Source organism: Phaethon lepturus, unplaced genomic scaffold (genome assembly GCF_000687285.1).
Source record: "Phaethon lepturus isolate BGI_N335 unplaced genomic scaffold, ASM68728v1 scaffold5152, whole genome shotgun sequence".
NCBI lineage: Eukaryota > Metazoa > Chordata > Aves > Phaethontiformes > Phaethontidae > Phaethon > Phaethon lepturus.
In genome coordinates, this window is record NW_010523953.1 from 107,104 (window position 1) to 131,872 (window position 24,769).

Here is a 24,769-nt window from a genome sequence, read left to right on the forward strand (position 1 = left end):
CTAGTCTATTGTTCTTATCTGACAGTAACAGGTTTCTTAGGGAATTTATTAGAAAGTCAGAGAGCTTGCTGGTTTGGAATATAGAACAATATTTATAATTAAACAATAGCCTTTTGTCATACTTCAACTTTTCGGTAATCTAAACCAAATGTAAAACCCACTAACAAAAAGAGGAAACGGCCCAAGAATACAGGTTCTAACCCAAGGGAGAAACAGGCATCAACGGTTCCCTCTCATGCCTCTATTGAAGAGCGAGCCCATTAACTATGATATTGTGGCTATCTCTGCATAAGCAATTTCTTCTTTCCATTCTACAAATCTCATAACCTCTAGTTTAAGTAAACAGTAACATCCTCCTATTTTATTTACGTATCTGTTTGCTGAGGCATCCAAATGGCTGATAAATAATGCTGTGGAAAACCTACAAATAGAGAGGAATAATAGGTCAGCATAAAGAGAGCACATCCATGCAAGCAGTGTGCTAAGAAAGGCTATTAAAGGAATATGCTGAATCACTATCCTTCAATACCTTTGTCACCATTAACACTTATTTTCCTGGCCAGCTATACTTTCCACCTCCCCCTCGGTCCCTCATGATGGCAAGATCTAATGGCAGATTCCTCATCTTGTAGATTTTTCCATTGCTGAAAAACTCTTCCAAGGTCTTTATAATCTCTTCACCTGAAAGAAGTTTATTCCAAAAACTTTGTTCGGAACTGGCATAAAAGTAGACCTAAACATTGCATTTGTAAAATTATTGAGGCCATTGCTATTATTTGACTTCAAATGTGTTGAGATGCTTTACTATTGCAAGAAGTATTTCATACTCCTAGCTCTGACCAGATTTCTCCTTTTACCTACCTCCTGCTTTTGATGTAAGGATTCACTTTAGATTTGATATGGCTATTAATAATTAGCAGAATGAATACATTATATATGATAATCTGAGTTCATCATGAAGCCCAGCAAAGCTGTAAGAAGTGAAACATCATCTTTATGCATTTACTACTAATATTGCACCTGAAATAAAATATTTCAGATGTTCCCAAAGACATGTATTATTCCCTTATTGGTAAATGACAACAACCAGCACTACTCAAGTAGTGTCATTCAGCAAGAGCTTGCACTTCTAATCCTCAATTCATGTCACAACTTCCAAGAAGCAGGCATGCAATATACGAAAACAACAAAAAAGAAACCTATGGCTTTAAAAGGATATAAAAATGCTTTCCTTAACAATAAAAAATCCTGTTCAGATTGGTTATATTACAGCTAAGTATGCACAATTTCATAGAGCGAGCTCTGATCCTGAAAACTTTGTTAATAGAATTTGTGAACTGAGTCCCTGGGGCATAATTTTCAGCCGCGCTGTGGCTTCTGCATTTTTGTATAATTTTATATTGTGTGTCATTGATTACTTGCAAACACAGACTATGCCATTTTGGGATCTGGCATTAGCATGCTGACATTGTGTAATTTAACAGCATGATTAAGGAAACACTGTAGACACCAGGAGAAGGGTTTTTTGGATAAGCATATGATTGAAGTCTGACCCAGTTCACTTTTCAGAAGCACATCATGGTTTTTTTCTGTCATTTCCACCGAACAATACAGTGGGGGTATATATTGCATGAATGTTCAAGCAGACAGAGGGTAAGACAGAAATAGTTCAGGAGCACAGCACATTCTAAATTTGCACATACACTTTCAAAGATGCTATTTTTGCAAGGTATACAGGCACAGGAAATCTAATTTGTTCACTTCTCTCTCGGTGCCTGCATTCTCGTACTGTCCCTGACCTGATTCAGGTTCCCTTGGACTGCAGTTTGGGGCTTGGTTACTTGACAGAAATTCATAAGTTTTTGTCAGTTCTTTGCTGAGGAGACCAAACCCATTTTGTCACAATGTGCTGGCAGTTTGTCATGGTGGCTGTAGCCACCTACTTTTGCTCATTTTCTCCACCACACTCTGGATACCATCCCCTATGCCTCAACCTGGAGCTGCAAGCAGGTATGTATGCTGACCTGCAAGTCAATCTTGTGGCAAGTGCCGTTTTACCTTCCCATATTCCTGCCAAATACACTGCAATCAATAATTTCTTCAGATTCTTCAACAGGGACACTTCTATTAATGCAATACTTTTTTTTAGGGGAGGCCTAAAAAGAGGCCTGTTCCCTCCCCACACGGCTGCAGAGCACCGACCTTGACCCCTCCACAAGAACGGGAAATTATTAAATAAAAAAAAAATAATTACAAAATTAAGTAGTCGGATTTTATACCAGGAAAGCGTAGAGAGTTGGAAACAATTATAAGGACTTGGGATAGAAACTGTAACAGATATACCACATGACACTCTTTTGTAAGTTTAAACAAAAGGAGGGAAAAAAGCCATTGCTATCCTAAATCCTCACCACTGTGAACTGGGACTGCCTTACAACTGCTCATGATCAGACTTGTTTTTTGGGGTTTTTGGTTGGTTGGTTCCAATTTCACCCTCTTCAGAATAACTAAGAAATACCTGTGCTCCTCCTTCAGAAAACGTTCCAGCTGCATTGAACACCAGGACAAAACCACTGTGGAACTTGCAGCTGCAACTCCTAACACACGCTGCTGCTTCACTCCTAAAGGTCGTTTTAAAAAGGTTCTAAGTCAAAGTATTAAACTACCGTGGCCAAAACTTAATGCTCCAACAAGAGAAATGTAGCAAGTCAATTGCTCATGACTGCAAATCATGGACAAACACTGACAACAACTAGAAAACCAGAGGCAGAGGCCTGCACCATCTTCTGACTCCCTCCCTTTGCAGGGTGGGGTGAAGGGGGAACTTTTACCTAGAGCATCACAGTTGGATATTCATTTCGTACCTGCATTTATCCAACCCTCACTCTTTTTAGACGCTTTACATAGCAACAAGGTCAACTCCATCGCAGCTACTCTGCGCTTTCTTCTCTCTGTTGTGATCTGCATGTGTTCAGGTTCTTCCCGCGTGCCTAAAAAGCTGACAGTGCATGGCATCTGTTTGGAGATGTGGTATTTACTGTTCCATCAGGGACTTTCTGTGTAATTCACTAAAGCAGGGCAAGCTGGCTAATTACTGCTGCATCCAAGTTCAAGGTTCAGATCCAGATCCAGATGTCAAACCTCTTAAAGATTCAGGATCATCTGGTATTACTTTTAGTTTGGCTCATTAGAGAGAAAATCCCAAATCACCATGTTTGATGCTGGCTTCCTCATTTCTGTCCCTGCGTTGCTGCATAACTCTTCAGAAGCTAAGAAAATCCCGAAGCCTTGCCTACCTACTAAGACATATATGTTACAAAAATGGTGTCCTCTTACTTATTTTTAAATTATGTAGGATTCCAGTCAGTGACTCAGCAAAGTCCCATGCAGAGCAACTCCCTGCTGGGACTCTTGCAGCCCCGAAGGGAGGGAGACCAGGTGGTGGGTCTTTCCTCGCAGAACAAATGCGGCTGCTTTATGTGACAGCAGGACACGCAGGACAGCATCAGAAAGGGCTCCCGAAAGTCAGAATGCAAGTTGTTTGTGAGTGACAAAATAAGCAGAAAAACATATTGCCTATGCAGCCTTCAGATTTCAGGATGGTATTTTAAGAAAGCTTGGTAGTCCTCAACTCAGCATCTTTACATTACTCCTCTTAATTTACACTCAAGTTTGGTGACATCCTTGATTTTGCATTAGAGATTCTGCCTGTCACGTCCCAATCCGCACCTCTCTTGCACCAATACCTGGGAGTCTGAAACCATGCCCTACATTTCTAACAGCAGAGCTCAGGTGCTCTTTTGGGATATTTTCTCCCAAATCCTTTTGGAACATGGAGTATATATAATAGATTTTCAGAGAATATCTGTAAATTAGCATCCACAGAACTATCAAGGGTGTCTGTGATTTCAAACACAGTATCCTCTATTCAGTAAGCAATTTATTTCAGGAGGTTGACTCATTTCCTTAAAGTTTTTTCAGCTATCTGTTGTGACTGAAAAAATTCAGAAAATTTAGAAGTACTCAAGGAAATGAGCCAACACATCCTGGAAGAAATTCATCCAATACCCACACAATAACATAAGTCAGTCTTGGATTTCTAAAGAAATGAGCAGAAGGAAGTTCTAAAAGAACGTGAAATACTTTCTGTGAAACACAATGGTTGTTTCCCATCATCATAAGTCTCCTTATGCCCACTTTAAAGGCAAATACTATGTACTGTGGTTTTTGTTGGTGTTTTTTTCCCCTACAAAAAAAAAACTCCACTGAAATAGTTTAGTGAATCTCCCCAGTATTTAAATTAAAAATATTTCTGCCATTATGCCTCATGAGAAATTTAGTGCAGATCTGTGGTGCTTACCCCCAGGGCATAGGGTCAAACTCTACACCCCAAGATGAAGCCTCTTCAGTGAGATCCGTAACGCACCACAGAACCACCTCATCACAGAGCTCTGGGGATGCTGGCTGCCTGGAGGTGGTCACCCGGGGACAAGCACACAAGAACTCCCTACCTTCAAAGGTCTCCAGCAATGTAATCAAGTGCATGGTCTTGGAAAAGCTCAACTCTTTGAAAACAAAAGCAAAGACCTTACAGCCTTTCCGAGAACCACTCATCCCCAGTGTTTCATGTTTATGAATACCTGAAATCATGACAGGAACAAATGAAAATCCACTTGCCACACAATAAGGGTTTCATGAAATAGTAGTTATTACAAATTGCCTTTGCCCTTCTTTGGATTCTGACATACTGTGAAGCACGAAAAGTGTGACAAGTATTTTGAGTATTCTCAGTCATTAAATGAATAAAGGCAATTTTTCATTAAAACTTTTCTATGCCATTGTCTACTAGACATGAATTTAGCAGCATGACAATGCTAAACAGATGCCTTTGGCTAGATTTTTACGAAGTGATGACGTATGTACCTGTGCTGGGCTAGCAAAGGTGCTAAGCCTCTTCTTTCGTTTGGGAGGCTCACTCCATATGTACATACAGCTTTTGGAAATGCAGCATGGTACAGACATGGTACTGCACCTCCCAGAACACATTTGCCTCTCAGAACTGGCCGCTGATGCTATCTCATGAATGCCACCCCACTCTTAGAGACATGATCAACTGGGGCTCTCACAACGGAGGGAAACTGCACCCTGAGTTTGCAGCACAAAGTCACTCTGCAGACACATTCAATCACGACAACAGAATCTCTGTGCCACGTCCTCATTTTTTCCATTACTCTTGACAGCGTTTACAGTTTGGATCAGTGTCTGTTCAGTCTGTCCAGCTGATGGCCTTAGACTTAATTTTTCTATTTGATGACTTCTCCGTATCAGAATATCCCTTGATCCCTGTATGCAATTTGTCATCTATACCTGGTCTGGCAAACAAAGATGTTTCCAAACCTTAGCATGCCCCTTTGCAATCCACCAACTCATTCATCATTCACAAGTTTAACAGGCCAATCCCAACATCCAAAAATATTTCATTGTTTTAAAGCTTTTATGTCCTACAGGAAAGCCAAGATCCAACTGCTCTTCTAATGACGTAGTTTCACGTTGCAGCTAATGGTTACAGTGACCGGATCAGCAGATCCGTCTGCTGGATCAGATGGAGATCAGATGGAGGAGCTGCCCCACGCTGCCTCCTGCCATGCCCCACTAGACAAAGCAGTGAGTCAGCTTCACACTAAGTCAGATCAGCAAGTATCCAAAGGAAAACTACAACCAAATTAGATGCAAGCAAAAACTACACCAAAGATCAGTGGGATTTTTGAGGGAGGAGGTGTTAGTTTCCTCTAGGGCAACTTCTTGAACATCTTAATGATTTTTCCCATTCAGACTCCCCCTCACCTTAACACAAGAAATATAGTATAAAAATAGGAGAAGGTAAAGAGAGAGACCGAGTGAGACAGTGTATACAGACTCACCAAATCAACAGAAGCAAAACTAAAAAAAAAAAAAAAGGGGGGGTGGGATATAAATAAAATAATAATTTCATCATTTCCTACTTCAAATTAGCTTTTATGTTTCATTGCTTACAGTCCCCAGAATGTCATAAACCTAAATTTTGACATACCTCTACAGAACCTTCCATGAAAGAAACTGGGCAGGAGGAGCAGAAATGGGATTTGGAGGGGGAAGGTAGGGGGAATAAAAAATAATCACACTCAGTGCAAGCCAATGTGCCCCTAAAAAAAATTCAAATACTTTTTCCAGGTTATGTAGCTTATCAGCAGAAAGATAATTTTCAGAATGAATTTGCTCAACCTTTGTCTGAGCAAAAAGAAAATTGGAGTAATGCTAAGCGGTAATTCAGATCCTTGAAGAGTAAGTGCGACCTCTAAAGAGCAAGTCTGTCCTGCTCCACTATTTTTAAATCAAATACTTTTAACAGGTTTTTCTCATCCTAAATGAATCACACCCCTCTAATTTAAAAACTGCATTTGGCTAAAACTAATGTACTTCATATCCAACTACCCAAACAAACATAGCTTCAATTTGTTCACAGTAACTGGAGTTTCTGGTGAGTACATATCTACAAGATTACCAAGACATTAGTAAATATTCTTGAGTACCAAATAACCTACCTCAAAGTAATATGCTGGATCATGACCTAGCTAAACGGAGGATGGTTTTCCACTGGAAATTAAAATGGTATTTTATGACAAAGTCTTAATTAGCTACATCTAACTGCACAGCATTGCTAAGTAAAAAGACATTATCCCAGCAATGGCACCTTACTAATCTATTCTTCATTACCTCTCATGCAATAGATGCAGAACAGTGAAAAAAGGAGGCTTGAAGATTTCCCAGGATCTTTGCAATCTACTTCAGCAGAAGAGAATTTAGAATTTCCAGGGTAAATTAACTCCAGAGTAATGCACTGACAGGATAAACAGAGTTTTCCCATAGTAACCACAAAAACTGCTAACCTGTCTTCAGCACTACCGTATCACATTCAGAGTAATGAAATGACCTTTTTCCCCCCCATACATTGCCTAGATCTTTCTTTTCACACATGTGCTTTATTAATTTTGTAATGAGATTAGTTGTGCCGGGGGAGGTTTAGACTTGATATTAGGAAAAATTTCTTTACTGTGATAGTGATCAAACATTGGAACAGGCTGCCCAGGGAGGTGGTGGAGTCACCATCACCGGAAGTATTCAAAAAATGCATAGACACGGAATTTCAGGGTATGGTTTAGTGGGCATGGTGGTGTTGGATTGATGGTTGGACTTGATGATCTTAAAGGTCTTTTCCAACCTTAATGATTCTGTGATTTGTGAGATGGATTATTTCTTCAGGGTTCATACTGTTCATATTTACCTATTAAACAAAAAGGATGCAGATATAGTTAGTTCTAGATGCAAATCTTTAAGCTCATATCATGAAGACATCTGAGAGCAGACGAAGGTCAAACACTGCTTTTGACAAGTACTAAATGGCTCTGCAGCTTGAACTGGATGAGACCAAAGCTAAAAGAAACACAAAGGTCATACTGCAATTCTTTAGAAGCAGTATCATTTTACTAGTGCCAAAAATCAAAGCCAATTATATTAAAATCATTACTAGCAGCCAAAAAAAATGAGATAAATGTCTTGTTTATTTAACTTTCTAGCATGAAATCTCAGAAGTAAAAAGCTTCTTCTCTCACAGTGTTAACATGCAACAGCAAAAAAGGACTACAACACCATGCATTGCTATTGTTTCATCTGTTGTTCATGTAATTTACGACTTAAAGAATACATCAAAGAAAGTGTTGCTAACTGTACGTGAAGTGTTACCTCATCAATAACTCCTAAATTTTATCCATTGCTGACTTTGGTAGATTTTTGCATCCTTATTCAGTATCTTGAAAGCAACTGCATATCTGTAAGTCTACTTTGTAGACTTATATCACTGAATTTTAATTGTTGAAAAATTTCTCTAGCTGAATTTTCCTTCTCCGTGTAGGTTACCTTCTGCTGAACTATGTCATGCATGAAACTCTATGTACAAATTAAACTACAGTGTACATAGAAAGATGTTCTTTTTTTTCTTTTTTATGAGGTCATTACTGAATATTGATCTCAGTGACAATGGTATGTGCCTACTATTCTGCCACTAAGAGCAACTCTGCTCACGTGAATGAAATTTATAACCACCAAATAAAGTTTAAATTCTCAAGGAAGGAAGCATTTCATAGAGCATAAATTTGAGAGAATTATTGTCAGGGAAAACCAGAAAACTGAAAACTGGTGACCAGTATTCACCAAATTTTTTCTGTATACAGTTAAAGAGGGCTTGATATTAACAGTGACATGCAGCAAAAGATCAAGCTCAAATTGAATTCTTAAATATGTGCTTTAAGAAGAAGTATTCTTTGCCCATTTCCTTTATGATCTGATTATACATCCCCACAACTATGCAAGTTATTCTGAATATATTCTGTAAAATTTCAAAATAAGCTCCTTTACATTCACTTAACACTTTATAGTACTCATCTTGCTTCTTCAAGACAAAGTAAAGGATCTTTGTTGTATCTTTTCCTCTTCTTACTACAAAACATGGGAAATGACTATGTTATTTTTATGGAAATTTTATGGTTATTTTTGCATTACCACACATCAGGATATAAAGGATTGATTTATTCCCAAGGTCAGGGCAGGAATGGTAAGGGCAGTGAACCTACTAATTTTTATAAACTTTCAAGGACTACTGACATATTAGTGATGGAATGAGCAATCGGTGACTCGAAATACAACCAAAGCCTGAACAGTTTGACATGAACTCTGAATGACTGCTAGACTTGTGAAGAGTTTGACCAGAGCTTGAAACAAAGCTCTGAAGCATGGGATTTGCTCGTCTGGGAATTGGCTGCCCACCAGAGTGAGAGCAATGGAGTCCTGGATGCTGCTGGGCAGAGTTAATAAATGCTGCCAGATGTTTGTAAGCTTTGTTTTTTCCCAAGGAGTAAACGCCAGCTAAGCATAGTCAGTTTAATGGCACTCTTGTAGCATCTTCACCCCACATCAGTAGCTCTCATGCCAAGCTGGCAAATTGTACAAGGGCTGGGTACCACTCAGGCCCAGCTGAAAATTTTTCAGTACCAGACGAGCTCTAAGATGTTCAGGTCTGGCCATTCTCTGGATCTTTTTTGTTCCTCAACCAGTATGCATTGGAAAAAAAAAAAAAACAAACAAAAAACCCCAAACAAAACAAAAGCAAACATCAAACCAAAATCAAACATACACACCCACCCCTGCAAAAAAACCCAAAACTACCAAACAAGACACCTCTTGATGAGGTTTGCTAGGAAAGGAGGACTATCAAGATCAATATTAGCACCTTCAGTAACTTCCTGCAGTTATAATTTAAGAACCTGCGTATCCAATATCAGCATATATTAAAAGGTTATTAAACATATCTGACAATAAAGTGCTAGTTTCAGAGTCCTAGTATGCATGTTTCTCATCTTTTTAAGTGCCACTGGTTTTAACTACGTTGGTGTCATCCTTAACATGCTATATTTAACAGTCCGCTTACAACACTTTCCCATTAATTCAGATTCTTGTAGTCACTGGTAAATCTGTGTAGATGAGAAAGCCAAGACTTCATTAAAAATTTACAGGAGGAATTCAAACACTGCATAATGCAAAATTAATCCATAGTCTATTACTTAAATGAAAAAATCAATAGATGAATTAATGCAGCTACTTCTTCAATCCAGTTGTCAGTGATTTGGAATAACTGTTTCTCCCACATTATTTTGAAAATACTATATAGTATTGGTTTGATGATAGAAAACAGATTAACAAATATATTTTAAAAATATCAAAATGAAAGCCAACCCCCTCCAAACAAATAAAAAACCCCAAGCTAACACAAGACAATGTTATGGTAAAGGGACTATTACAAATTCAGAAGTGTACATTGTTTTCCAGTATCCAGTGTTTGTATTTGCCATCTTCTCATCCGCTAGAACAAGCACTTGCATCAAAAAGGCAGGGTGGGGAGATAACTGCTTTTTATCCAAGGGATTATAAATGTCATGCCAAAACCTCTTGCAGTGGAAGGACGTTGACAACACAGCTGAAAGCATCCTCTCTGCAGCTACGTTTGTCTGGTTTTCAGGTCAGGGGTATCTTAAAACTTAAACACAATTAACTGAAAACGTTGTATGTTCTGACAACACTTTCTGTCATAGCCTCAACTTCTTCCAGACATACCTACCATACGACAAGATTCTAGGATTTATTTTTATTTTTTATCAGGGAAGTAATTCTTTTTTTCTTAAAACAAATATAATGAGCGTATTTTAATGTAGCGAGCATATCTTTTAAGGTATCTGCTGCGTGCAATGAAAATACATAGAGAAAGCACCTTCTATGCAGGTCTTCTAACTTTTGCAGTAAAGAGAAAGTATTGTGCTGTCCATACACTGATTTTTGAGCAAAATATAGTAGCTCACAACTGAGGAAGAAAAAGTACCAAATTCTCTGTTGGGCAAAAATGAGCTTTGCATGTAGGTCAGGATCTAGGAAGAAAGGAAAGAATAAGACTGAAATGCAGTACCTGGAAGGAAAGCTTGGAAGACCCTTGGTTTGTCACAGATTTTTTTTTTTTTAACTCACTTTAAGCCTCACCACACATGACTTTAGGATACAATTCCTGTATCAGACTGCCTTCACTTTTCATTAGCCCACTCAAGAGGTGGCCCTTCCTTAAATATGAGGTATTTCAAGGCAGCTTTTTCAACATACTTTTGCTTATCACAAATATCAACACCAGACAGACACAGACTAGCATCAGCCCCAGCTGCAGGCCAACATTAATCCAAGTTCTCTCCTGTAATCCTACTTATTGTCAGCTATGACTTTTGCTTTGTTATACATATTATTTAAGCATATATCTCCAGTGGGAGTTTCACCAACATCTCAACACACACAGGTAGGTTTCAGAGCTTCAGAGCCACAGCTGGTCCTTTTGTTTATTTTTTGAAGATAACAAAACCACCACAGTGCTTAGATATTCAGATGACATAATTAAAATAATCCCCAATGGTTGATGACAAACAGTGTAACACCAGCCTCCTGGAAGCCTAACGCAAGGACTCTACCATGGAGCCAGCTGGGTAAAGACCGACTTCTACACGGAAAGTCAAGCACGCTGTTTGCAGACTTTAGCAACAGCCAAAATGACGACTAACCACAAATTAATACTGTTATGCCTAGTAACTAGTTAACAAACATTAATGGTACTGCTCAGATTTTAAAGTACAGAAAAGTACTCCTGTTGCTAAAACAGGAAGGAAAAAAATCAAATCAACAGTCAGGCTTTTCTGGAAGATAATAAAGTTATTACTTTATGTGTTTTCTATAATGGAAATCAGAAAAATCTTCTGGGAATAAAGTATCTTAACATTTTATAATCTCTCTGTCTAACATAAGCCATTATTTTAAGTGTATTAAAGGCAGTTTATGTGGAAGCTTTTTTCTTTTTAATCTTGTCTGACCTGAAATGGAAAGGCTCTGAACTCCATTACCCTAGGAGGCTTAGTATAAACCCATATCCTATCCAAATTGCCCTATGTAACTTTCCATCAGGTTTTTTTTGTTTTGTTTTTATAATGCTGTTGTGGATCCATGTTCTAGGTATAACAACAAGCCAAGCAGCCTGTGAAAAGCAGCTGATATAAATATCATGTACCCTGATAGGCAGCATTTTAAATGTGCTAAGGATCTCAAGAATAAGGGCATGCATCTCATAAATAGGACTCTGTAAATTAGGACAAAAATAGGCCAACTTGAGCAATTTGGCCATGGCAGTTAATTCATTTCAACCAGAAGTAGGGTTTGCTTCTCTCTCCTGACTTTTTATTATTTACTCTGTACTTTCAGATTTCTTTAAATACGAGACTTCATGGCAACCCATAAAGGTCATGAAGATTCAACTTCCCTCAGCATCCCATGACCAGCGGAAAATCTACCTGCTCATCATGTTGAAAAGTTCTCACCTCCCAAGGAAGTCCTGGTACGCTGTTGCTACAATACCACAGTAGCAAGAAACCGTAGTCCCTTCAAACTGAACATCCATTTCTCCTCTGATTCCAGCCAGGTCCAATACTTTGTGCAGCCTTAGTCACTAACAGGACTCCAGAATCTGACCACTCTTGCAATAGCAAGGTTCAGATTCCCCTTAATTAGAGGAAAAAATGCCTGTAAAACTCCAGTAGCTTAATTACTGCTTGGAACAAACATTTTTAAAACATGCATGTACAGAGCAGAAGCTGGGTCAGTACTGGACAAGAAAACTAAACAGGTCTAAAAGGATGCAAGAAGTGTTTGTTAAATTCTGTAATCTTCTACCACTTCAAAAGATCAAGGTTTTCAGTCTAAATCCTAGTTTAGCTCTTAAAAGTTTTTCCTTTCTTTTCATTAGGACAGAAAGACTGAAAATTTGCCTTTACTCCCTCAGAGTAAGCACAGGTGCAACACCTCTATTAAAAAGCCCCTTCCCTGAATTTCATCATGCCTTGTCACTTTTAAGTGACAAACCTCATAACCAGTCCTGAAGAAGAAAGGAGAATCCCATTCTAGGCAAAGCTTAAAGCTGAGTTCAAAATAAGCCTGTGGTTCAGATTTGACAATTTCACATTTCACGCAACACTGCCAGCTTTACCTAAAGAAGAGCTAAGACTCAGAAATACCATTTCTCCCTTGCATGTAGTCTCACTGGGACACCTTTCTGTGCTTTTATAGGTGTGTTATCTACATTCTCCACACATCTCACCTCTGGAGTTAGAAAGCTGCTTCAACAGAACTTGAGGCACGAGACTGTTCAAGAAGTGCTAGTGACACTTCAAAAAGTTCAGACAGTACAGAACAAGAAATAATCACGAAAAATGTTGTTTGCCTTCACATAATACGCTGTGTCTGTCATACACTTTTGTCCCGGTAATCCTTAGGAATACACTGGAAAAGAAAAAGACTCTTTGTACAAAGCAGTCCCTCAACAAGCAAACCGATTACATTTTAGCTGTACACAGCAATGAAACAGAGGGAGATTCACATATGGTACTAAGACAAGCAAACTTGCACATGTATCTAAAAACATTCCTTAAAATACAAAATTCTAGAATAACTAGGCATGAGTTTAGATATGTAGAACTATGCAGAATTTTTCACAGTTAGGTTCAACTTCTTGCATTTAAAAACTAAAGACCAAAAGTTACTGCAGAGGAGCACCCTGGGGACATTACAGTGTAATATGCAGTCTTTTCTACAAACTATTTGTTCATTTATGACTTCCCTCCCTTTTAAAAAAAAAAAACAAAAAAAAACAAAAAAAAAAGGAAGTCTGGAAAGAAATCCACATGCACTCAAAAAAAAAAAAAAAAAAAAAAAAAAAATCAGGAATGAGAACTAAGATGATTCTGTGCTTTTCCCGTTAGGCTTTTCTCTTTTTAAAAAGATACCATCTATTTTTATAACCATTTAGCAGGCCAAATATTTAACTGAAGTTCTACTGCGCTAGAAAAAACTCTACCTACTACTCCCTAGTGTAAGCCAATCACCTGCAAACCACCTACTAGTAAAGGCAGTGACTCTGATTACTGACAGTCTTGTGACCAACTGCATCAACAAATGTCTGGGTGAATTTGTACAGTGGTTTGTAGTCAGCCTCTTAAAAAGAAAGGGATCTATTAAGTTTGGTACTAGTGAGACACTGCAGTTTTAACCACGCAGGAAAACCACACTCAGAAGCACAGAACTAACTGCTTCCTCATGATAAAAAAACTAATGAGCGCACGCTAGTGAATGAAGAGGCAAGACAGTTTCCCAGTGTGTCGTTTTCAATTCCTTTTATAATGGATGTATTCTATGAAATTAGTTTGAAGTGGAAACATACCTGAATTGCTTCAGAACTTTGCCAGGTCTCTCTGTACTAATGCCTGAGCTCAGAATGATCCTCATTTTCAGAATTTCATCTCTTCACTTACAGAACTAACCACCACTTTTTGTCTGCCCTCAAAACATTCATCCAGCATTCATGGCAGTTAATTGTACAACCAACATTAAAAAAAAAAAAGTCTAAGGACTGTGCTTTTGGTTATGCAATGTGTTTTTTTTAAAGAGTAAAATACTTGCCTTTTTCTGTTCTTAGCTTCTTGAAAAACGGTGCTTTACTAGAAGACGTGGGGAAACATTGGAGGTACAGCACCAGGCTGGCACAGCCCCAGCACTGTCTTGTGTTAGTGACCACAACACAATTTCCGCTGCCTTCAGGAGGCAGTGCCAGAGGAGAGCGACTTTGTAAGGGAAATGGTTTTCATTTTAAAGAAAGAACAGGATGGATAACCTCAAGCAACTGTGATGAATATTAATACCGTGTTTGAGAGCAGAGCTTTTATCCCTCTCCAGAGAAAAGAAGAAGTGAGTGTCCTCAGCTTCCAAAGGAGTAAGTGGGAACTGGGGGTACTTCAAGGCAATTATTACAAAGAACTGAAAATCCCGGATTATACCCCATGGGATTTAACTTACCTTAGCTACATCTATAAAAGTTATGCAGATGAAAGGTTTTTAACTTGTCATTTTAAATTTATCATTTTTTAGAGACGCTAGATACTGGAAAGAGTTTATCAAAAAACTGATTCAAAGATAGACAGACATGCCTATCAGGCTGAATAGATCCTTTCCTCTCTGTTGTAAAAAATGTACAATTCCATCATTCAGAATGATGAAACCACAAGTCTTGAAGACTCTGCTCAGATCTATTTTAAATCAGTAACAAAACTCTCACCAGTGCTCATGGATTTCAAGTGGCAGTAGAGACAAGAGCTCAATGTGAAGGAGTTCCTGGACCTTTCATCATTTCACAAGAAAACAGGAAACCCAACACACTCAAAACGCTCTGGTATTACACAGTAGCATGACGGGGGTTTTAGGCCTAAGGCAGCATTAATTTGGCTGTTCCTTATAGGATTCTTACCATGTGGTGAGTTAACATTGTTTTGTACTTTAGGGGCTCAATAGACTGGAAGTAGAAATATTTTTAATCATTAAAGTAGGATAAAAATCACTTATAGCCTACAATAAGAACTAATGAGAATTTTACAGAAAGACGCTGTACTTTAGCATCTTGAATATCATTCCTGAAGTGCTGTAACCCATGAAAAAAACAATGGGAAGACGTGTCAAACTTTTATTCTGGTGAAGGTCTCAATGTATTTAAATTAGAATGTTTAAGCTCCATTTAAGAGTCCGTGCATTTTACAGCACAGATCACATTTCAGCTGCTAATGCTGTTGGGAAGATTAATTTCTGTTTATTATGGAGACATTTCATTTAGGTGGCTTAAATGTTAGCACATATCCACAGTTCATTCTGTAGCTCATGCAGCAACTCCAATACAGCTTTTATAACCAGGTAAGCACTGGAACAGCAGAAGTCAATACTGTCCCGTTTGTGGAGCTGCAGTAATGTTGGAAAGAAATATCAGACAAAAAAAAAGAATGAGAACTGGAAACAGCATATCCACAGCATGTAACATTAAGTGATGCAGAGATGAACATCTTGGAAAAAGCTAGCACGGCAAATACCTCTCTCAAATCCTACTGAGATTGGTTTCATTGCACTAAGCTTAGTCCCAGCACAGACAAAATTCCAGTGGTCAGACCTGTTTCCACCAGTGTCTCCTATACCTGCTTTGCCAGGGTGAACTGACAGTTCCTGTCTACAGTAGTAATTAGGTCTACAGAAGCAGTGCAATTTGGGAAAAAAAAAAAAAATCAACAGACCAGTCCCACCTATTGAGCACTGGTGAAATTCAGAGACTAATTTCAGTGCACGTGAACCACATTCCTTGAGAAGACGACTAAACCCCATGTGGCACTACAGCTACCCGCTAGCTATGCTCCAGTTCCTAGTGGGAACATAAAGACTGTCCTTTGGACTGCTCCAAACCACACACACAGCACGGATGTTTGGATATAGGGACCTGATCAAACATAATACAATGGAAAATCCCAACCTAAATATGCTGCTGATGCTAGAGTCTCAGTACCAACTGCTTTGACTTACTGATCCTTTTCTTTTGAGCCACATTATTTGCTAATGCACACGCCGCCCAGAGGCCCTTGCGTGCTAGCCTGGAGCTCATTCCAGCTCCCTCCTATGAAATATCCTGAACAGCACAAAAAAGCACATAAAGAATCCCTTTACAGGATTTCCTTCTACAAGAATTCTTCATAAATAGAAATTCTCACTCCTTCGGAATTGATACAATTTCAGTTCTAAAAAATCAAGGACTTATACAAAATACCTCATACAAAATACCTTTTCCCAAATGTGAAGAATTGACTTGTCAAAAAACTGCATAAACATTGGACAGTAAACATGTCAAGTTACATGATGAATGCAGTACTCCGAACAAGCCAGCCACCAGCAAAGGTGGAAACAGGAAACTGTATGCACGTTTGTTGTTTAAGAAGAATGCATTTCATCTTCTAGCAGGTCACTGTGGAACCAGATCTACATTAATTAGAATCATGTTTTTACATAGTTCACTGCACTAAGAAAAGCAAACAGAAATCCAACGTAATTCTCTGCAGTCTTACTCAATTTTTTCTTTAGATTAATTATGTAGAGTGCCAGAACACATATCAGAAAAGGAAATATGAAGTGGCAAAAGAGCAATAAACACACAGGAATATTATAACATGGTTCTGACTCACCTATGTGATAAAGTCCTATCCAGTCAGTCGGGTCTACTTCTTCCTTAATATCCCAGAAAATGATGAGGTTCTGAGATTGCCCCAAGGTATATTCATACATACTGGCTGTCAAACTAGACCTGCTATCTGAGGTCACTAAATCAGTGTCGCTGTTGGCACGCTGCAAGTTCATGTTCTCAGCCATGGTGCCCTGAGATGCGAAACTCTGCAGATTCTCCGGGCTTAGTGTATACCGTAGCTGTGGGTTGCGACGTCGCACAAAGAGCAGATGTTCTCGGGCTGAACTGGCCATCTCTTCTCCACTTCTGTCAATTTACGTGAAAAAGTTGTTGTTCAGAGATCTATCATGAAGAAGAAAAAATAGAAAATATTAAAGGGAGACAACAGGTTACTCAGTCAAATATTAAATGCAGAGGTATTAGTGCAAAAATATTCCTACAGAGGCCTAAAATGGACTGAGTAAAATCTTTTACTTCATTGCTTTACCACTGCAGCCACCTTAGTGTCTACATATTAAAAAAGGAAAGCATTCATCACTTGTGACAAAATTCAGAGTTAACCACACACCATGAAACATTTATAAGCCAGAAAGCAAAATATTCAAGCAAGAACAGCCACAGTAACAAAGCTAATCTAAGTCTGGCAGTAGCCTAAAGAGTGAAGAGATAATGAACTCATCTTCCACTAAAGAAATCACAGCAGCATATGATGTACTTTCACTTAGGTATGCTAGTTTCCAACAATACTCTCTATGCACTGTATGTTCAGAATCAGTAACGTGTTGAAGATATTAATAAGGCTGGACATAAGGAAAGATCTCCTCATTTTCATACATACAAATAACCACATATAAGAAAAATGTGTACATGTACTCATATCAAAAAGCAAGTAAGAGGTACCTGTGTATTATTCTTGGGCTTTCTTGGTGTCATAGCCTTCAGCTATCATACATAGATATATTTGTTCTCTTAAAATAACCCAAGCATTGTCAGACAGTGCTGAGTGTCACCTGCCATAATGTTCCTTGTCTCAAGCAAGGAAGCCTGTAATACAGAATTAGGTAGAGCCCATGGAAAGCAAATTGATTGGTTGGTCACTTCCATAGTATTATAATTGTAATTAGACCTACAGTACACTACCGCTATCAATCAAATGTCCAACAACTGGTTTATTAAACAGAAACTGCTGCCTCTAGAGATAAAAAGACATTTAGCTATTAAAAAGAAAAAACAAGTACTTGGAGATCCCAAGTCTGTGATTAAGAAAACTCATGGTTTTTTTTTTAAAAAAAAAAGTAATTTTCATATTTTTCTTTTCCAATTCATTCCTCTTTCCCCACATGATGAATCTTCAAAAACTGCCTCTTCCCTTCTATTTCCTATCACTCATCTTTAATTTTCTTTTTAATAACATTTCAGTGTATGCACTCTTACACTGTATCACAAACTCGTCTGCTATTTTCCAGCTTTTCTTAAATTGGAGATGTTTTGAAATATCAAGAACTAACAAAGGGGAAAAATAAAGTTCAACTCATCCAGTTGTATGCAATTCGTCACACGCTGTACATGGTTCAGCATCAAATATTGCAGAAGAGAAAAGAAACAAAAATTCAGTTCCATAATTCTACATATATAGAAGTGACATGCAGATTACTATATTTACTTCACAAAGTACACGACAGTCTTTCCTGACGTGAACGATGTTTTGGCTGCATACACAAAACATTTTATTTCTGGTGCTGGACATCAACGGGGTTCACCAACTCCTCTGTCATGTTCCCACAGAGTCTATCTCCAACAGCTGTGTTAGTGATGAAAAGGAAACTTTATACCATAGGGCCTTCTTAAATGAGAGTCAGGGAGGTATCTTGTTTCTCTGTGCAGAGTATTATTCAATAGATCTGAAAACCTAGGTGACTTTGAGACCAGAAGGGTAAGTAAGAAATAGCCACCAACTTCCCTACAAGCCAGTGAAACACACAAGGATCAGCCAGTCACTGTGATTCCCCCACCCCATTTTTTCTATCCCCCTTTTTCATTTTGTGATCTGGGCAACAGTACACACTAAGAGTTAAGTCCTAAAATAAAAGAGCTGCACCCCTCATCAGGAAGAGCCCCGATCTGCCCCTGAGCCTGCCCGCCCCAGCAAGCCCTGCCCAAGTACCACCACCCCGTGCGCCAGGACATCGGGCGAGGTTAATTAACAGACTCGCAGAGAGCTATCTAGTTAATTTTCTTCTCCCGCAGCTAGAGATTTATGTCATTTTGAACTATTGTATACAGGGGGCTTACAGCAGTAAAATCACTGCAAAATAAGCGTCATGCAGGAGGATTACACTTTAAAGACAAAGGTTTAATAGAAGGGGTGAAAAAGTTTCCTTCGGCTGCAGAGCCATACACTGTACCCGGGGCAGCACCGGCACTTGTTAGAACATACTGAAAATTTATATGTGGCAGATGGACAAACTCACCCATGTTTAAGGACACATAAAACCAACATGTACTAGCTAGGACTATCCCACAGTTTGAGAGATAAGAACAGCCTGAGAAAAATGTTAATTCCTTTGCAACAGTCCATTTTCTTAAGTCCTAATTGTTACTATCACTCCAGTGAACCACACACATCACTACAGTTTCAGAAAGTAAAGTAAAGCACAGACCTGAAAGCTGGATAACTTCTCTGATCCTACTAAAAAATCCAAGTATCTTAAAGTCATGATTTAAATAATGATCCCAACAAATCAGGTAGCCTAAAGCAATTGAAATCTATTTGCAATGAACATGTTAAACTCACATGTAAATGAGCTCCTATTATGGAAAAAATACTTCCAAAAATTCAGGACTTGTGAACATCTAGAGTATTTCCTAAATTCAGTGAAATAGGTTGCAAAGCAGCCCCAGTGTCGGCCGGTACTCTGCTATGTAGCATCTCACAGTAAGCTGGGAGGTTAATCAAGGAGACTTGTAAAGAGCGAAATACTGTAAAAGGGGAAAATACGATTGCCATAAAACCCAAACTACGAGGAGTGATGGAAGGGAGAAAAGAGACACTACTTCAATTATTTGCAGTCTGAAAATTCAGTCTGAAGATGGAATGAAACCCTTACGCAGTACCTTCCTGCCTACAAAAGGAATTGCTTATCTGACATTTGGTTAACAATTCCGGACGTCTGCCATTAATAACATAACTAACAGTGCACTAACACGTACGTCCTACCAGAGACAGAAGATAAGAATTAATCTCCCACCTTCAAGTCCTGCTAAGTGCCACTGGAACAGCATTTGCATCCAGACTATACTGTAAAGACAGTACCCACGATTAGCTGTGTACTCATCAGTAACCGATTTTGTCAGAGACAGAGAGATGAACTTGATAGCTCTTTAAATTTCCTTCCAGGCCTATATTCTAGTACTTCTACGACTATCTGGAGATACAGATTCGATCTATTAAAAACAACATAAATAATAAGATCAGATAAAGCTGACATGAAGCATCCTTTTCTATACAGACAGAAATAAGAGAAAAGCTTCATCTTGCTGCCCAGGTGCCCTTTTTCTTGTTATTTCTCCTGGAATATTTCCAAGAATTTCTACTCATCAAGTTTCCTGCGATCCACACAATGGAATTTCTCTCAGAAGGTATTTCACCATTTGATTATTAGGATTTTTCTCTGTTAGCTAACATTTTATCAGATTCAAGTTAAGCTAACATGTTTGGATGCTTCCTATTCAGTCACCCAGACAAAGATGAATGTAAAAGCTGTCCCAGTATTCAAGAACCAAGAAAAATCAGGTATTTGGAATCTCTATTCTTCTCCACTGTTTACAAAGTAGAGGGCAATAGGGTCTCTTTACTTAAATGGTAAGTAAATGGTAAGAGACCATAGCTATATCCTAAGTCTTTATGATGACTTAGTGTATTAATCAATCAACTTGTATCATGTAGTGGAAATTTAGTATTTTTATAGCAGATCATGAAGTTCAGTATTTCAAAAATATAACCACCATTATACTACATAACTGCACAGTTCTGAGCATCAACATCAGGCAGAAAACTGATGAGATCCTTCTGCTATAGTATCATCATAGCTGTTCAATATTGCTACCTAGAATGCCTGAGTGCTCGTTAGGTCTGTATGTTTTAAATAATAAATTATGTAGGTAAATTCTGTGAACAAGTCTGGTGATGGATATCTTGGAGGAAAAAACATGATCATTCTAAACCTACTGAATCTGTGATTGTTAGAAGCAAAAGAGAGATGTCATAAACATGAAAAAAATTACATCGTTACATCTCTGACACCATTTTTCTTTTTAATTACAAGAACACTGAGGATATCTCAGAGAGATTAAAAGGGAAAGAACCCCAGTTCTTCTATTTTCCACATCTGGCAGTAAATGTTTTCAATGCTTTTCCTTGAATAGCCAGTTCTGGATATTTCTTTCATTTTGGGGTGCTCTTGAAAAGTTATTGAAAACTAGCATAATAACTGACACAGGGCTTAGATATAGTTTAAGTACTTACATGTTAACTTCGTTCTAAGTAGAGTAAAATTCAAATTTATTTTAATTCAAATTTAAGTTAATTGGATAGTAACTGTCTTGCAATATAAATTGTTCTATTGAGAAGTGCAGAGACAAGTTAATTCACAAACACTTTATTTTTCTGCTGATCTGCTTACTTTCTCCTCTAACAAATGCCCCTAGACTTTCATAATAGGACAATTTCTGGATACTAGTACAAGCACCTTAGCCCGAAGCAATGATGATGAAAGAATTTAATAAACTTGCTAGTTTCCAGAAACAAACCTATATGCGCAGGATCGTTTAACCAAATTTCCTTTTTAATCAAGAAAATTGCCAAGATAGTCAGCTGAAGCATCTCGAAAGATGCAGCATTTTGTAAGTTTTCTCCCAAGCGAAATGTTTTGACTTCTCCATTCAAACCATCTCTGCGGGAGTGCCAGATTAAATTACGTGCCCTACGCCAGGCAGGCGGCTGTGCTAGGCAGCCGGTCCCCTCAGGGAAGAGTCAGAGGCTCCTCCAAAAAAGCAATTCAGCATACCAAAAATCACTCCCGCTCGTGATCTGTGGAGAAAGCTGGAGTAACCAGAGACCAAGCAAAAGACGCCAGAACTTTGTCTAGATGCCCTTTTCCTTTGTTGCCCTGCTCTAAGCCATGCCCAAACCACTGGCAAAACAACAAAAAAAGTACACCGTGCTGAGAATACCCTGCCTTTGGTCTGCTAACTCATCCTCTGAACTTGATGCTGGGAAATCACAACTAGCATCAGAATTTACTTCTGGAACCTGTATACTGATGTTTTAAAGTAAAGCTAAAAATTACTCTTCTGAAATTTCACAGGGATGTTACTATACAGGAGAGAGGGAGGGGAAAAAAGGAAAGACTGAGAAAGTGCGCATGCAAACTGTAGTCTCCTTTGGACTCAAATCCGGTGACTCAGCTCAGATGTTAAACATCAACTCAGATTACAAAACCACTATATAATTTAGACTGGCTGAAAATCTTCCCTAAGGGAAAAAGCATATAGGTCAGCATAAATATATGTTTTTTAAAAACAGTCTATGCAGCACATTATTTAGCCAGAGAATAGCTCAGTTAATTGAGAGTGTAACAGAGTATCTACTTTAGACCACTTCAATGTATTTTTGTGCAGTTCATTTGTAAAGTCAGTCCTACACACTTTTGAACGTTCCTGGCAACAAATATCACTCTCATATTACCTTAGCTGCTTGAGTAAGGCTTACATCTTCCAGACCACCAACTGTGACTCCCTTGCATCAGGCAGAAGTTACTGCTCAAGGCTGTTATGAAGAACAGCACTCTGAAGGGTTGTGTGTATTTTTGACAGGTCCACACACCCTGCTCAGCAGCCCATCAGGCACTGCTGTGCTGTCAGTACAACATTATCATATTCTCACACAAAAGCTTCAGCATGGAGTTAGCTGGTACACAGAAGATCTGGCCACTGGTCAAAAAGAGTGAGGTCTTAAATATGTATCCAGAGACAACTGTACCCATACATATCCACACGTGTATAGTTTGGCACACCCACAGTTATACCAGTTTTAGAGTGTACTTACTGACATACTGTTGTCAGTGTAGACAAATGTACCATGTCCCTGCACTGCTATCCCCGCAGCTAAGAAAGAGTAAGCAAGCCATAAAACATTTCAAGCTAACTCAGCCAGGTGAACTACACCAGGAGCTTGGACAACCTGTCCGAATTTGCACTGAAGAGATTATGGAGGGTTCATACAATTCTTTCTGCTGTGGCTGCTGGGCTGAGAGATCTGGCTGGCCTGCAGATGAATCTTAGTTTTGCACTGCAGATATACAAAAGGATGTCTATGGCCTAGAACTCATCCCTGTGTTTCACCAGCAGTGGCAATGTTAAGAACTGCACATAAATTTATGTTAAATGTACCAGATACGCTCCTATCCTCTAGACTACTCACATGAAGCAACAAAACTTGACTGGAAATTTTAGTGCAATTTTGTAGCCAAAAGGCTATGCTCCATATGTATTACATGGCTCCTCAACCTCCTCCTGGAGTGGGAACTACTTGAACCAAATTCATTTATTTCCGTAATCTTACCTGTAGCACCACCTCTCAAAGAGTTGAGTTCACAAATGAGGCAGAGACTGGAGGTACAGACATGTAGCCATTAAACCCAGCACGTCATGACCTATTGCCTTGGATAATTCACAGTAAAATATTACTCTATATAAACTTTGAAATCAGTATCCCCACTGCCAGAGGGTTGATCTTCAGTGTTCGTGACATGGATATATCCACTGCTACTTGCTGTCGATTGGATGTCCTGAAGAATTTCCCTTGAAGTACTGATGCAGTTGCTCTCAGTTTAGCCTTTTGATGTCAGGTCATCCAATCCATCTAAAATATAGCCCCCTTCAAACGTCTATACTGGAAAAATCTCTGAGAAAAGGTACTTTGTCACAGGATGGGAAAATGTGAATTTAATTATTCTGTGAATAAACTGTAATACACGCTCATACTTACACATGTGAAAGCCTGCAAGAATATATTTATGACAAGAAAAATGGGTAGCCCATTTAACTCTCTTGAAACTCCCTCCTGTCTTGAGGACTCCAGAACATTAGCAGCACCAGCCCAGAGTTCCCCAATTATACGTCTTCTCCCAAGGCTTTTTCATAACAAGAGACAGTAAAGACCAAAACACAGAACTTTTACAGAAAAGAACAATTTAGCATTTGTCTGTCCAGGAAAGTACAGAAAGTACACAACCAGAAGAAAGAGTACAATGCCAAAAAACTGGACAAACAGCAAAGAAAAGATGTGTTCCTTTGAAAAAAGAAAGGAAAACTGCCAGGCCAAGGAAGCCACAATTCAAAGCACCATTTATAAAATAATGCACTTGGCAGAAGAAGTAGTACAATTATTTACTACTTACTATCAGAGTAGTTCTGCAGTTTCATTCCAAACCTCTGCAATCCATACCAATGCAGATACTATTCAGTAATGTCACATTCATAAATGACAGCTGTATTTTAGCAATACTCAACAGAGCCTGATCTAAGTATTTATCCGGTAGTTATTAAAAGCTAGTATATATACTATGCAATAAGCAGTTATATAAATTTCTTTTTATTCCATTTTAAACTGGAAATCCATTCTATACTGATTGAAATCCCTGGAATATACAATGAATATGAATGAACATTCACCGTTCCACGCATCCAAGTCCAAATCCAACACAATCATTCCCATTATCAAGCTTGTACAAGCTCAGTTTTCTACCATGTAAAATTGATTTCACTCACTGAAATGGTATCAGACCACCACAGAACAGGTACATCTCTCACGTCCACATTATCAGGAAACACAGGAATGCTCTGTTCCTCTCAAAGCAGCACACCCCTTCAATTCATCAGGTTATTTATTCGTTTTTGTCACAAAGGGGATATTATCAACTTGAAAAATGGCATTTCTTTGTGTAAAACATACATTCACTGCCTTCAAATTCAAGAATTCCGTAACTGAAACACGCTAGC

The 24,769-nt window shown here is 38.6% G+C and overlaps 1 protein-coding gene across 1 annotated transcript in view; it reads right to left on the reverse strand.

The window, feature by feature from the left end:
- The window catches only part of HECW2 (HECT, C2 and WW domain containing E3 ubiquitin protein ligase 2), a 110,829-nt gene extending 93,828 nt beyond the window's left edge, over positions 1-17,001 (reverse strand). Inside the window, exon 1 of the mRNA XM_010282268.1 lies at positions 16,710-17,001. Within this exon, the coding sequence (XP_010280570.1) occupies positions 16,710-17,001 (292 nt within the window). The remainder of the gene's footprint in view (positions 1-16,709) is intronic.
- Between the last annotated feature and the right edge of the window lie 7,768 nt (positions 17,002-24,769).